The sequence below is a fragment of the Eriocheir sinensis genome, chromosome 58 (assembly GCF_024679095.1).
Source record: "Eriocheir sinensis breed Jianghai 21 chromosome 58, ASM2467909v1, whole genome shotgun sequence".
In the NCBI taxonomy this organism is placed as follows: Eukaryota; Metazoa; Arthropoda; class Malacostraca; order Decapoda; family Varunidae; genus Eriocheir; species Eriocheir sinensis.
The window spans coordinates 9,986,098-10,000,480 of record NC_066566.1 but is presented as its reverse complement, the minus strand read 5'-3'; the positions used below and the strand labels follow the sequence as shown (position 1 = coordinate 10,000,480).

Sequence of the window (14,383 nt, the reverse complement as noted above, 5' to 3'; positions counted from 1 at the left end):
TCAAGGTCGTGGGCACGAGAGCAAGTGATGTCGTTGCGCACGTAGGCGCAACATCCAGCTTTGGATTGAAATTTAGGATAGAGATAGTAGGAGGGAACAGAGTAGAGATTGCTGTCAGTAGCCTCAGAAACCTGTGTTTCGGTAAGGAAGAGAAGGTGAGGTTTAGAGGAGGAGAGATGATGTTCCACAGAATGAAAATTAGAGCGAAGACCGCGAATGTTGCAGAAATTGAGAAGAAAGAGCTTCGAGGAGTTATCAAGACACCTCTCGGGTCGGCAGCCAGAAGGGGAGTCCTCCCTGGGGGAATTTGTGGTCCGCCCCCCAGGCGGGGACTCCGAGGCTTCGTGTAGGTGCGCCATTTTGAAATTTTAATTTTGGGAAAAGGTGTATATGTTGTGTGAATGTAGTGTGGTGTGGATAAAGAGAAGATCTGTCATTAGAGAGCATGCTGAACTACTCTCCGGTGTTGGTGAGACAATAGGGAAACGGTTAGTGAGGACATATATATATATATATATATATATATATATATATATATATATATATATATATATATATATATATATATATATATATATATATGATAAAGAGAATGGGTCCAAGCACTGACCCCTGAGGCACTCCACTAGTGACTGGAAGCCAATCAGAAGGCTGTCCGTTGAGTAGTACTCGTTGTTTTCTGCCGGTGAGTCAATCTCTTATCCACGCGATCAGATTGGCTCCAATGTTCGCCGAGTGCAGTTTCTTAAGGAGTCGCTCGTGCGGTACCTTGTTGAAAGCTTTCTGAAAGTTCAGGTATTTAATATCACTGGGGATGTGGTTATCCCTTTGGCTTTGGCTTTCATCCTCTTTCACTGACCAGCCTGGTGAACAAGCCTACAACTTTGCTCTCCTCAACGACCTAGAGCAGTTGGTTCAGCACCCTACTCGTATTCCCGACCGTCTTGGAGACAGGCCCAACATTCTAGACCTCTTCCTTACCTCTAATCCTTCTGCTTACTCTGTCAAACTGTTTTCTCCGTTGGGCTCCTCCGATCATAACCTTATTTCTGTATCCTGTCCTATCGCTCCTGTATATCCTCTGAACCCACCGAAGAGGCGATGCTTCTGGCATTTTGCTTCAGCTCGGTGGGACGACCTGAGGATGTACTTTTCCGATTTCCCGTGGAATGATTACTGCTTCCAGGAGAGAGACCCCTCTGTGTGTGCCCAGCGCATCACAGAGGTGATTGCCTCTGGAATGGAGGCATACATTCCACGTTCTTTCTCTACTCCTCATACTAAAAAGCCTTGGTTTAATCATGCTTGTTCTCGTGCTATTAAAGATAGAGAGGCAGCTCACAAAAGATTCCAGAGCATTCGAACACCCGCTAACTTTGACCTTTACATTTCAGTCCGGAATCGTGCCAAATCTATTCTCCGACTTACCAAAACTTCTTTTATCAATAGAAAATGTCAACATCTTGCTTCTTCTAATTCTTCCATTGACTTCTGGCATCTAGCCAAAAATATCTCCTCCAATTTCACTTCTTCTTTCCCTCCTTTCCTTAACCCTGACGGCAGCACTGCCGTCTCATCTGTCTCTAAGGCTGAACTCTTCGCTCAAACTTTCTGTAAGAACTCCACCTTGGACGATTCTGGGCATATTCCTCCTACTCATCCCCCCTCTGACTCCTTTATGCCTGTTATTAAGATCCTTCCAAATTATGTTTTCTATGCCCTCTCTCGCCTCAACTCTCAGAAGGCTTATGGATCTGATGGAGTGCCTCCTATTGTCCTTAAAAACTGTGCTTCCGTGCTGACACCCTGCCTGGTCAAACTCTTTCGTCTTTGCCTATCAACATCTACCTTTCCTTCCTGCTGGAAGTATGCCTTTGTACAGCCTGTGCCTAAGAAGGGTGACCGTTCCAATCCCTCAAACTACCGCCCTATAGCTTTACTTTCCTGTCTATCTAAAGCTTTTGAATCAATCCTTAACCGAAAGATTCAAAAGCACCTTTCCACCTCTAACCTTCTATCTGATCGCCAGTACGAGTTCGGCAAGGGGCGTTCTACTGGTGATCTCCTTGCCTTCCTAACTGACTCTTGGTCATCCTCTCTTAGCCGTTTCGGTGAAACCTTTGCTATTGCGCTGGACATATCAAAAGCTTTTGATAGGGTCTGGCACAAATCTTTGCTTTCCAAACTACCCTCCTACGGTTTCTATCCTTCTCTCTGTACCTTTATCTCCAGTTTCCTTTCTGACCGTTCTATTTCTGCTGTGGTGGACGGTCACTGTTCTTCCCCTAAACCTATTAACAGTGGTGTCCCACAGGGTTCTGTCCTATCTCCCACTCTCTTTCTGTTGTTCATTGATGATCTTCTTTCCAAAACGAACTGTCCAATCCATTCTTACGCCGATGACTCCGCTCTGCATTACTCAACTTCTTTTAATAGAAGACCCACTCCACAGGAACTTAACGATTCAAGGCTGGAGGCTGCAGAACGCTTAGCCTCAAACCTTAATATTATTTCCGATTGGGGCAAGAGAAACCTGGTGTCCTTCAACGCCTCAAAAACACAGTTTCTCCACCTATCCACTTGACACAATCTTCCAAACAACTATCCCTTATTCTTCGACAACACTCAGCTGTCACCTTTTTCAGCACTAAACATTCTCGGTCTGTCCTTAACTCAAAATCTCAACTGGAAACTTCATATCTCGTCTCTTACTAAATCAGCTTCCTCTAAGCTGGGCGTTCTGTACCGTCTCCGCCAGTTCTTCTCCTCCGCACAGTTGCTATCCATTCATAGGAGTCTTGTCCGTCCTCGTATGGAGTATGCATCTCATGTGTGGAGGGGGGTCCACTCACACTGCTCTCCTTGACAGAGTGGAGTCAAAGGCTCTTCGTCTCATCAACTCTCCTCCTCATACTGATAGTCTTCTACCTCTCAAATTCCGCCGCCATGTTGCCTCTCTTTCTATCTTCTATCGATATTTTCATGCTGACTGCTCATCTGAACTTGCTAACTGCATGCCTCCCCCCCTCCCACGGCCCCGCTGCACACGTCTTTCTGCTCATGCTCATCCCTATACTGTCCAAACCCCTTATGCGAGAGTCAACCAGCATCTTCACTCTTTCATCCCTCACGCTGGTAAACTCTGGAACAATCTTCCTTCATCTGTATTTCCTCCTGCCTACGACTTGAACTCTTTCAAGAGGAGGATATCAGGACACCTCTCCTCCCGAAATTGACCTCTCTTTTGGACACTCCTTTGATCTCTATTCAGGAGCAGTGAGTAGCGGGCTTTTTTTTAAATCTTTCTTTACGCCCTTGAACTGTCTCCTTAGCTGTAAAAAAAAAAAAAAAAAATCCCAGTTCTTATAATAAACCTTGGAAGAAGTCTAATAAATTCGTTAGGCAGGAGCGCTGGTTTCTAAAGCCATGCAGGGTGTCGGAGATTATATTATTGTCTTCTTGATATTTGACAAGTTTGTCTCTAATAATCTTCTCGAGTATTTTTTCCTGCCACTGACGTTAAACTTATGGGCCTGTATTAATACAACGCTTTTGTCCCCTTTTTTGAAAATCGGTGTTACGTTCGCCATCTTCCAGTCTTCTGGGACCTTGTTCAGTTGTACTGACTGGTTAAATGTGTTAGGTATTATTACTATTGATATTATCGTTATAGCAAATTATATTAATATTATTTCAGCCTATTATATTAAAATTAACATAGGTAACCTATTATATTATTATAATTACTATATCCTATTATACCATTAATATATCCTAATGTTATATTTTATATAGGTAGCCTATTATATTAATATTATTTTAGCTTATCATATTAACATTATTATTATCGCCTATTATAATATTATTACTGTGTTCAGACAGCTGGGAGCTATACCTATTCGGGATGAAGTAATGAAGGAAACCGGCAATAGTAACTATAAATTATGTTATTTTTAGTTGTCAACAATGTAATATTCATGCAATAAATGATCAAAATCGACTACGTCAGTCAGTCATGACGCAGTCGGTGTAAACGGAGAAACATATACTTACAGGCACAGCACCTCGTAGGTGGCACCTGGTGGTGTAACTTTTGGCGTCGTGCATCACAACGCCAGCTGATCAGTTTCCCACATGGACCACGGTCACATAATATATTTATCGTGCGTATTCAAGTTTTCAAGTCACGGATCCGCAGAGGGCCGCATTTGGGCGGTATAGTATGCGGGGGTTGTGCGGGGGGCTCAGGAGGTTGGGAAGGGATTAGGATTTGGGTTAGAACTTTGGATTAGGGTGAGGATTGGGTACAATCTCCATATCTTTTAAACATGCAGCCCTTGCATTATACGTTTTATACCACAACACAAATCCAACAAGTCCATTATAATCACTATTCAGCACAAAAGTTGTTAAAATAGCAGGATCCTGCCACGCATCATACCACTCAATACAGAAACACCACTGCAAAACTCATCGCACTTTGTATGTGGCAATGACCGGGCTTTTGTCACACTCTGACCGACAATGATCACTCGTCATTATACAGCATGCTGAATGCTGATAAAACACAACACAATGTTGTTGCTCGTATTCACTATAATATCAGCCAGTCGGATTCTTACCCATCAGCACATAAGTTATTAAAATACAGAACCCACCATGAACCATGCCATGCACCGAGCGGCCATCAGCCAGTCATGTTACTCATTTCAAAGATCAAGTCAACACGCAAAACTCATCACAAATCATGTCTGTGGCAACGACCGGGATTTATCACTGTCTGACAATGATCAGTGGTTATTACAGGACATGCTGATATTTCACTCTGAAAGCCGCGAAAAATACAGATCCCACACAGTGACAGTACCATTCAAACACGCGGGAGAGGGGAACTGACTGGTAATGATGAGTTCTGATTCCAGTGTTGCCATTGTTGTTTGTTGCAGTGTTGACACATTACTTATTGTATTTTAGCTAAAATGAAAATATTACGAAGGGAAAAGCAGTAAATTTAGGGAAAGCAAAAAGATATTTTCACATTATTTTTGTTGGTTTTATTTCTTTTACTATTTTTTTTTGTCTTTTAATCATTGCCTCATCGGGGGCCCCCTGAATACCCAGGGCCTGAGGGCCTGAGGCTGCAGCCTCCATGTAAATCCGCCACTCTCTCTCTCTCTCTCTCTCTCTCTCTCTCTCTCTCTCTCTCTCGTCCCAGGACCTCCGAGGCCCTTGCATGGACCTCGGAGGCCCCTGGGCCTCTGAGGCCCTTGGACTTTGTCCACCCCTGTACTATGGGTGTTGCGCCACTGGTCGGGGTCACTTACTAGTACCAGATCCAGCAGATTGTTTTCTCTTCTCGGTTGAGTTACAACTTGAGTGAGGAACGAATCCTCCACCATTTTTATAAGCCTGCTTCCCTCATGATCTCCAGTCAAATATCCCCAGTCAATGTTAGGGCAATTAAAATCCCCAATTATTATTGCTTCTTTGCTTCGTGTTAGAGTGTAGAGATGTTCTACGCCAAACTCGACTCCGTTTTAGACCAGTGCCCCCATCAGGACACACTCATTATCCTGGGCAACTTTAATGCTACTACTACCACTGACAGGGTTGACTACGAGTTATGTGTCGGTCCCCATGGATCTGGTACCAGGAAAATCAACAGTCTCTCCTTCCGAATTTTGCAAGATCCACGAGGTTGAGAATCTTGGTACCGGAGACCAGAGCTGCACCGCTGGACTTGGAATAGCGATGCCGGAGGAGAAGCTAAGGAGATCGACCATATCCTCGTGAGTACTCGTTGCAGGATCCTTCAGAACCGCAAGGTATTTCGGAGTGCTGAGTTCTTTGTAATTGATCATAGGCTTGTTGTTGCAACACTCAAGTTTAATGTCAGGTCAAGGCGAATCTCAAGATGCAACAATACTGTGTTCCATTTCGAAAAGCTGAAGGACCAGGCTTGTGCTCAGAAGTATGTAGTGACAGTCTCAAATTAGTTCAATGTGCTCAGCACCCTTGAGGACCCTATAGAACTGTGGGATACCTTCAAACGTGAGATTCTTTGAGCTGCCAAGGAGTACACTGGAGAGCACAGGCTGAGATCTAGGGGTGACTTTGCATCGGCGGAGACGCTGAAGAATATTGCGGAGAGTCGTACTGCCAGACTTGCTGTGAATCAGGACCAATGTTGGGCTCTCTCGCGTAGAACTAGAGCTCTCTTGAGGAGAGACAAGGATAGATATGACTGGGGTCTCTCTGAGGAAGTCAAGGGATATTTAAATTCGAATGATCCGTAACCTGCTTACCGAGCCCTGAAGAAGCTCCGCTCCAAGTCTCCCTCTCAGGTGAGCGCCATCCGAACAATTGATGGCTGCCTCGTGTCAGACATGGATGGGGTGAGTGTTCGTGGGACTGAGTACTTTGAGCAGTTGTACATGGAGGACCCTCTGAGTGGGCAGCTCCCTGTTGCTAGGTTGTAGGTGGCGGAGGCTGATCCACCCATCGACGAAAGCCCATCCTCTCTTGACTAGGTCAGAGAGGCTGTGGCAAAGCTGAAGGATGGAAAGGCAGATGGTACCTGTAACATGATCAGTGCAGAGCTGCTCATAGCCATGAGGACATGATCCGCGGGTTGCATGCGGTCTTGACTGCCGTATGTCAATCTGGCACCATTCCTCCCTAATGGAAGAGGGGGTTGGTTGTCCCTATCTGGAAAAGGAAAAAGGACCGACAGAACGGGAAAAGGGACCGACAGAACTGCAACTACCGCGGTATTGTACTGCTCAGTGTGCGGGGGGGTAGGCGGTGGCCGAACTGGTAGCGTACTGGGCCCACATTCACCGCGTGATGGACGACGCGGGTTCGAATCCCCACACTAATACACGGATTTTTCAGTCACCGCCGAGTGACTTAAAACTACCCACATACTGTCCTGAAGACCACCCATCAACCTGGACTCTAGAGGAAGCCGTCCAAGCGAATCAAGAACGAGTTCCGGGGGGCAGCATGAGCCAATGCAAGATGGCGCCACTATAAACACTCGCCAGCGCCAGAACGGGCTGGGCCGACCATCAGGCCCCACCTGGAAGAAGCCTTGGGCCGACCATCAGGCCCCACCGGGAAGATGCCTACCGGCGCAATAGGCAGCAACGTAAAAAAAATAAATAAATAAATAAAAAGACATGATGCTTCCCTGCCTAATGCTGATCCAAATTTAGAGCTCGTTGGAGAATCCTTCAGAACTGCAGTGTTTTCTGGAGTGCTGAGTTCTTTGCAACTGAGCATAGACTTGTTGCAACATTCAAGCTTCATGTCAAGTCAAGAAGAATCCCGAGAAGCAATAGTACTGTGTTCTATCTCGAGAGGCTGAAGGACCTGGCTTGTGCTAAGGAGTATGCAGTGACAGTCTCAAATTGGTTCAATGTGCTCAGCACCCTTGAGGACCCAATGGAACTGTGGAATACCTTCAAACGTGAGACTCTTCAAACTGTATTGTCTCCATCATCTCTTTTCTCCCTCACAGGTGCTATCCATACACAATGACCTTATTTTTTTTTTTACAGTAAAGGAAGCAGCTCAAGGGTGAAAACAATTGAAAATAAAGAGGCTACTAAGCACTACTCCTATAAAGAATTAAAGCTGAATGGCCAAAAGAGAGGTTAGGTCATAGGCAGGAGGAAATTCAGACAAAGGAAGGCTGTTCCAGAGTTCATAACAATTGAAAGCGATGAAAGAATGAAGATGCTGGTTAACTCCTGCATAATGTATTTAGACAGTACAGAGATGAGATAGAGTAGAAAGTCGAGTGCAGCGGGGGCGCGGGAGAGTTGAGTCAAAGGCTCTTTGTCTCATCAATTCCCCTCCTCTTACTGACAGTCTCTTAAACTTCGCTGCAGTGTTCCTGGTCATTCCATCTTCCATCGATATTTTCATGATAACTGTTCTTCTGAATTTATTAACTGCATGCCTCCACCCTCCTTGCGGCCTTGCTGCACATGCCTTTCTACTTCTGGTCATTCGTATGCTATTCAAATCCCTTTTGTTAGAGTTAATCAGCATCTTCTTTCTTTCATCCCTTTTATTGGTAAACTCTAAAACAGGCTTTCTTTGTCTGTATTTCCTCCTGCCTATGACTTGAACTCTTTCAAGTGGTGAGTATCAAGAGCCCTCCATCCAAAACTGCCCCCTCTCCTGGCTACTCATTGTTTCTTCTTTTCCCGGATTAGTGCTTACTGGGCTTTTTTGTTCTTTGTCATGTTTTTTTTTTTTTTTTTTTTTGCCATTGAGCATTTCCAGTGCTGTAAAAATAATGGGTGACTTTCTAATCAGAATTTTGGTAGGGGGTACCACTGTATCCAGTTCCCTGGCGTGAACAAGATCGGAATGCAAAACCTATCATTTGGGTCTCTAAAATGGCTGTAAGGCAAAGTATTATACTTCATTTAGATAATTCAAATATTTTTTTATGAAAATATAGAAGAGAAGAAGACTGTGTTTACCTTGCTTTAATTCTTGCAAAACAAAGCCATTCTGCCACAAACCTGGTAGCAGCTCCAATTTTGGCTTGCTGTTTGTATGAAACGAGAGGTAGCCTATATCATTTTCGTCTCCTTCGCGCTGAGGGACTTGATGGCACAGTGCTATCCCCAACTTACACAGACTTTGGAAAGTTCCCCATTCGCCAATACTTGTAAATCTGTCACACAAGTGCTGTTTCCGATACTAATGGTGTTGCTCAAGCATCAGTTAAATGTAGTTTGTAAGATTCTGATCACCTTATTGCATATACATCTTGTGAATCAACAGGGTGACTGGACGTTGTTTATAAATGAGAAGGCAAGCAATTTTCTGACGGAGTTCCTGAAGGGCTGGTGGGTGCAGGACGTGTGTATCGGGGAAATGTGGGTGGCTGTGGCTACAGTGGGTGGGCGGCTGTGGACTGAAGCAGCCACAACCGTTCGCAATATCCCAGGAACGTATTCTTCTCCACTACATGTTGCCGTGCACGTGCCCCGCCGCTCCCCAGGTAAGGTTATCCCCATGTGTCATCTCTGTAAGATAATCCTATGAAAAGGAAGAACATGTTTCTTCCCATTCATTTATTACTTTTTATTGCAATATATATATATATATATATATATATATATATATATATATATATATATATATATATATATATATATATATATATATATATATATATATATATATATATATATATATATATATATATATATATATATATATATATATATATATATATATATATATATAGATATATATATATATATATATATATATATATATATATATATATATATGAGCTGAACTCTTGCTTTCTTCAATCTAATTTAATTTCTTAATGATATGGGGCTGCTTCCTCCTACTTATCCCCCCTTTTACTAAATTATGCCTGTTATTATGATTCTTAAGAATAATGTTTTCTATGCCCTCTCTTTCCTCAATCCTCAGAAGGCTTATGGACCCAATGGAGTGCCTCCTATTGTCCTTAAAAATTGTGCTACTATGCTGACAACCCTGCCTGGTCAAAAATTTTCGTCTCTGCCTTTCAACATCTATCTTTCCTTCCTGCTGAAAGTACGCTTACATACAGCCTGTGCCTAAGAGAAGTGACTGCTCTAATCCCTCAAACTACCATCATGTTGCTTTCCTTTCTTATCTTTTTAAAGCTTTTGAAACAACCCTTAACAAGAAAGTTCTTAAACATCTATCATCTTATCACCAGTATGGCACAAATCTTTGCTTTCTAAACTACCCTCCTACGGATCCTATCCCTCTCTCAGTTTTTATCTAAAGTTTCGTTTTAGGCCGATCTGTCTCTGTTGTGGTAGATGGCCACTGTTCTTCCCTTAAACTTATCAACGGTGGCATTCCGCAAGGCTCTTTTCTATCTCCCATTCTCTTTCTTCTGTTAATTAATGACCTTTTATCCATAATAAACTGTTCTATCCACTTCTACGTCAATGACTCTACTTTGCTCTATTCAACTTTTTTTTAACAGAAGATCCTCCCCACTGGAATTAAAGAACTCAAAGTTGGACGTTACAAAATGCTAAAACTCATATCTTGCTATCGTTTTCGAATGGAGTGAAAGGACTTAGTGTCCTTCAGTGTCTCAAAAACTCAATTTCTCCACCTGTCAACTCGACACAATCTTTCAAACACCTACCCCTTATTCTTCGATAACCTTCATCAGTTCCCCTCTTATACAATAAATATTCTCGGTCTATCCTTTACTCAAAATCTTAACTGGAAACTTCATATCTCCTCTCTTGCTAAATTAGCTTCCAAGAGGTTAGGCATTCTGTATTGTCTTCACCAATTTCTTTTTCCCCTCTCAGATGATATTCATATATGCAGTAAAACCCCGACTATCCGGGTCCCGGGTATCTGGGAACCCCAAGCATCCGGCAAAGATCTGGGAAGCTAAAAGTATAGAATGAGATAACCGATAAAAATTACGATAATCCAACTTGTGTAAGATTAGAAATACCTGCTCCGTATGTCTGCTTGCCTTCGTACTTGCCGTACGATAAAATATCGTACCGTAATTTCATATCTGACATCGTACCTCACTTGAGTCGCTTGCGAGAGCTGAGACGAGGCCATACCTTCCTAATCACACGTACCCCAATGATCATGCTTCTGAAGTCAGGGCTCAGGCCAAGACAGGATGGTCCAGTGAGGGAACTGAGACGGGTCCACACCCAGTCTCAAGCAGGTGTTGCATTGTCTGAATTGGCACAAAATATGTACATTAATTAACATATGTACCTACTTTTTATTTCCATTTCTGCCTGTGGCGCCGGTAGGCTTTCTTGGTGGGGCCTGGAGGTCGGCTCCATCCCGTTATGGAGCAGGCAAGTGTTTATAGTGGTGCCATCTTGCTTGGCTCATGCTGTTCCCCTGGAGTTCATCTTTGATCCTTTCTTAAAGAGAAAATCTAGATTCCAGGTTGACAGGTGATCTTCAGGACAGCATATGGGTAGTCTTAAGGGGCTATTACATTGGTCAGATTTTCCATGGATCTTCAGTCAAACCACGATTTCCGCTGGCATGGTTCTATTTCCGTGGTTTTCTGACGTGTCCACGATCTTCCAAAGCTATGGTAGATTTCACCGAAGGACGACGGTATTACTCACCACCATCATCAGCAGCAATAACAAGAAACAAGAAGAGGAAGAAGCTACACCCTACTGTCCATATATTCGCACAGCTATGAGTGATAATTGTTGCCTGGTCCAAGGCCTCCGAGGCCATTATAATTAAGAAATTACAGGACATGCCAGCTTTGTGGGATCCCAGGCATGAATTGAATGCAAAAGAACTGCATAGAAAGAAGAGCAGACGGGGGCTCCCGTGGCCCAGTGGTTAGCGTCTCCGCCTTACGTGCCAGCGAGATGCTGGAGCGTATAGGTTCGAGTCCTAACCGGTGCCATTGGGAGTGGAAAGGTTGGGCTCTTTCCGTCACCCCAGCCCCGTTGTTGGGCCTCCACTTGAAGGATTGGGCATATCTCTATCGTCTGGGTGGTCGCGCGGCATGCACCACCTTCCTCCCTTGGGGTATATCCCCAACGAAATACCGAAAAAAAAAAAGAAGAGCTGACTGACATTGGTTTCTTAAGCCTTGTGTCTTTCTTGGCTATAGATGGTTGCACGAGGCTCGATCAGTATTTCATAAAATTGGTCCTTGCTGACTCATCCACTGTCTGTAGCCTTCCTCGTCTTCTAGACGTATTTTTTGGCACCAGCTGCATCACTTTACTGCCGTGCACGAACGTAACTGTTCACACATTGCATTCGCAATGGGGCTCTGGAGCTACCGCGTTCCTCCGTTGATACCGTAAGACCGTCTTTTTGCCTAAATGACATGTTTTGTGACATGCTGGGGTGCAGCAATAAACGAAACAAGTTTCCTGATAAGTCATTCTACAGACTACCAGCTGTGGACAAGAGACAGGGATTGAAAGGACGTTAAGGGCAGCTGGGAGGCAGTGGTTGGCCGCCTGTTGACGGGTTGCCATTCACTGCCCTCAGCGTTCTCGTGTTATTTTATCTCCTTTCAATCCCTGTCTCTTGTCCATAGCTGGTAGTCTGTTGAATGACTTATCGGGGAACTTGTTCCGTTAATTGCTGCACCCCAGCATGCCACAAAAGGAAGAAGAGGCGATACAAAGCAAGAAGAAGAAGAGCGGTTTGTTTTGTTGGTCCTCCAGAGTTTTGAGGTCCTACGAGCTTGAACTTGACGAGTTGTGCACGGCATCTATTTCCTCCGGACTGTGTGTGTGTGTGTGTGTGTGTGTGTGTGTGTGTGTGAGATGAAGTGTTTTAGGGTTTTAGGCCATTCCTTAGTTAACATTGACGGAGACACAACCAAGACCAAGACCTAGTGCATTTTCAAAAACAGGGAAGAGTATAAGAAATAAAGGTAGAAAGGAGGGTAGAATACTTAAAGGAACAAAAAACTACATATGCATTCTTGTAGTCAGGAGACGCATTTCTGAGTGAATTGTACATAATTATATGAACATGTTTGGTTGAATGAAATTATGAAATAACATTGAGAACTCTTTTAACATACTTCAAGTATCCAGAACTTTTGCAGCTTATCCAGCACCTCTGAATCCCCGCAGGTGCCAGTTACTAGGGATTTTATTGTATAAGGGTCTTGTCCGTCTTCACTAACTCTTCATATGGGATATACATCTCATTTGTGGTGGGCTCCACACACATATAGCCCTTTTGGATAGAGTGGAGTCAAATCAATTTTTCTACTTTTACTGACAGTCTTCTACCTCTTAAATTCCTCCACAATGTTGCTTCTCTTTCTATCTTCTATCGATATTTTCATGCTGACATTTCTTCTGAACTTGCTAATTGCATTCCTTCCTCCTCCCGTGGCTCCATGCTATCCAAATCCATTATTCAAGAGTTAACGAGCATCTTCATTCTTTCATTTCTTTCACTGCTAAACTCTTGAGCAGCTTTCCTTTGTATGTACTTCCTCCTGCCTACAACGTGAACTTTTTCAAGAGGAGAGTGTCAAGACGCCTCTCCATCCAAAATAGACCTTTTCTTTTTGGCCTCTCATTTTACTCACTTTACAGGCGCAGCGCTTAGTGGACTTTTCATTTGCGTCTCTGCCCTTAAGCTCTTTCCTATACTGTAATACATACATACATATATTTATATATATATATATATATATATATATATATATATATATAAATATATATATATATATATATATATTTTTTTTGTTTTTTTTTTCACTCAAACAGAAGCAGTGGCAGAATGTGAACAGCGAACTGACGAAAAGCGGACCAAGTTTTGCGAAGAATACGAGGGTTATGGTGAATGGTGTGGCTGCCCAGGACTGGACGTTTCACCAAGCCTTGCAGTAAGAATATACTCTCCCAGAATTCTGATTCTGCTCTTCTGATTCTTTTTCCTTATAATTCTCATTGTCTTGCGTAAAGTTTATAAGCCTTTATTTATATATATATATATATATATATATATATATATATATATATATATATATATATAAATATATATATATATATATATATATATATATATATATATATATATATATTAGAGTTGTATCGGATGTCAGATTTCAGAGATCCGCGGATGCGGATGTGTATGCGGATGTCATATGTACATATTTTGCGGATGCGGATGTCATATGTACATATTTTGCGGATGCGGATGCAGCTATCAGTTTTTACCTAACTGCGGATGCGGATGCGGATATGAAATTATAACATCCTCACGGATGCGGATGTGGATGTGTTCAGGATTTTGGTAATTCACTATATACTGTATGGTGAACAACCAAAATCCTGAACACATGGTAATTACACTTCCGCTGTGAAAAATTCGCTTCATCGTTAACTCTGCTCATACGCCCGCTACACCACCCGGCACACGCCACAACAGAACAACACTCGTGCGACAAGAAGTGCTCAGCGCTGCCAGTTCATATTTTTCAGTCTTATTTTTGTATAATTACACAATCTATAGTTAATGACGAAGCACTGAAATCTTTCTTCTGGAATTTAAGATGGAGTAGGGTCTTCATACACATTACAGTGACATTACACAGACATGCATAATGCATGTATATATTATTTACAAACACAAATACGTATATTTGTACACCGACACACGACACAATCACACACACACATTCTCAGCCACGAAAGGTGGGGATTCCGCAAATAGCGGACTAAAAAAGAAATTGCGGAATAGGGTTAGCGAAAAACTTGAAAAATTAGCAGATTTGCAGGTAGCGGAATGCCGAAATTATAGTCCGCTAACGCAAACTTTCAAAAACCGCCAACAATGAAATTTCCGG

At 42.9% G+C, this 14,383-nt stretch overlaps 1 protein-coding gene across 2 annotated transcripts in view; it reads left to right on the top strand.

The window, feature by feature from the left end:
- The window catches only part of LOC126985146 (protein O-linked-mannose beta-1,2-N-acetylglucosaminyltransferase 1-like), an 81,257-nt gene that overhangs the window by 44,030 nt on the left and 22,844 nt on the right, over positions 1-14,383 (top strand). For both annotated transcript variants that reach the window (XM_050839710.1, XM_050839709.1), the window contains exons 5-6: positions 8,806-9,025; positions 13,302-13,420. In XM_050839710.1, coding sequence (XP_050695667.1) covers positions 8,806-9,025; positions 13,302-13,420 — 339 coding nt within the window. The remainder of the gene's footprint in view (positions 1-8,805; positions 9,026-13,301; positions 13,421-14,383) is intronic.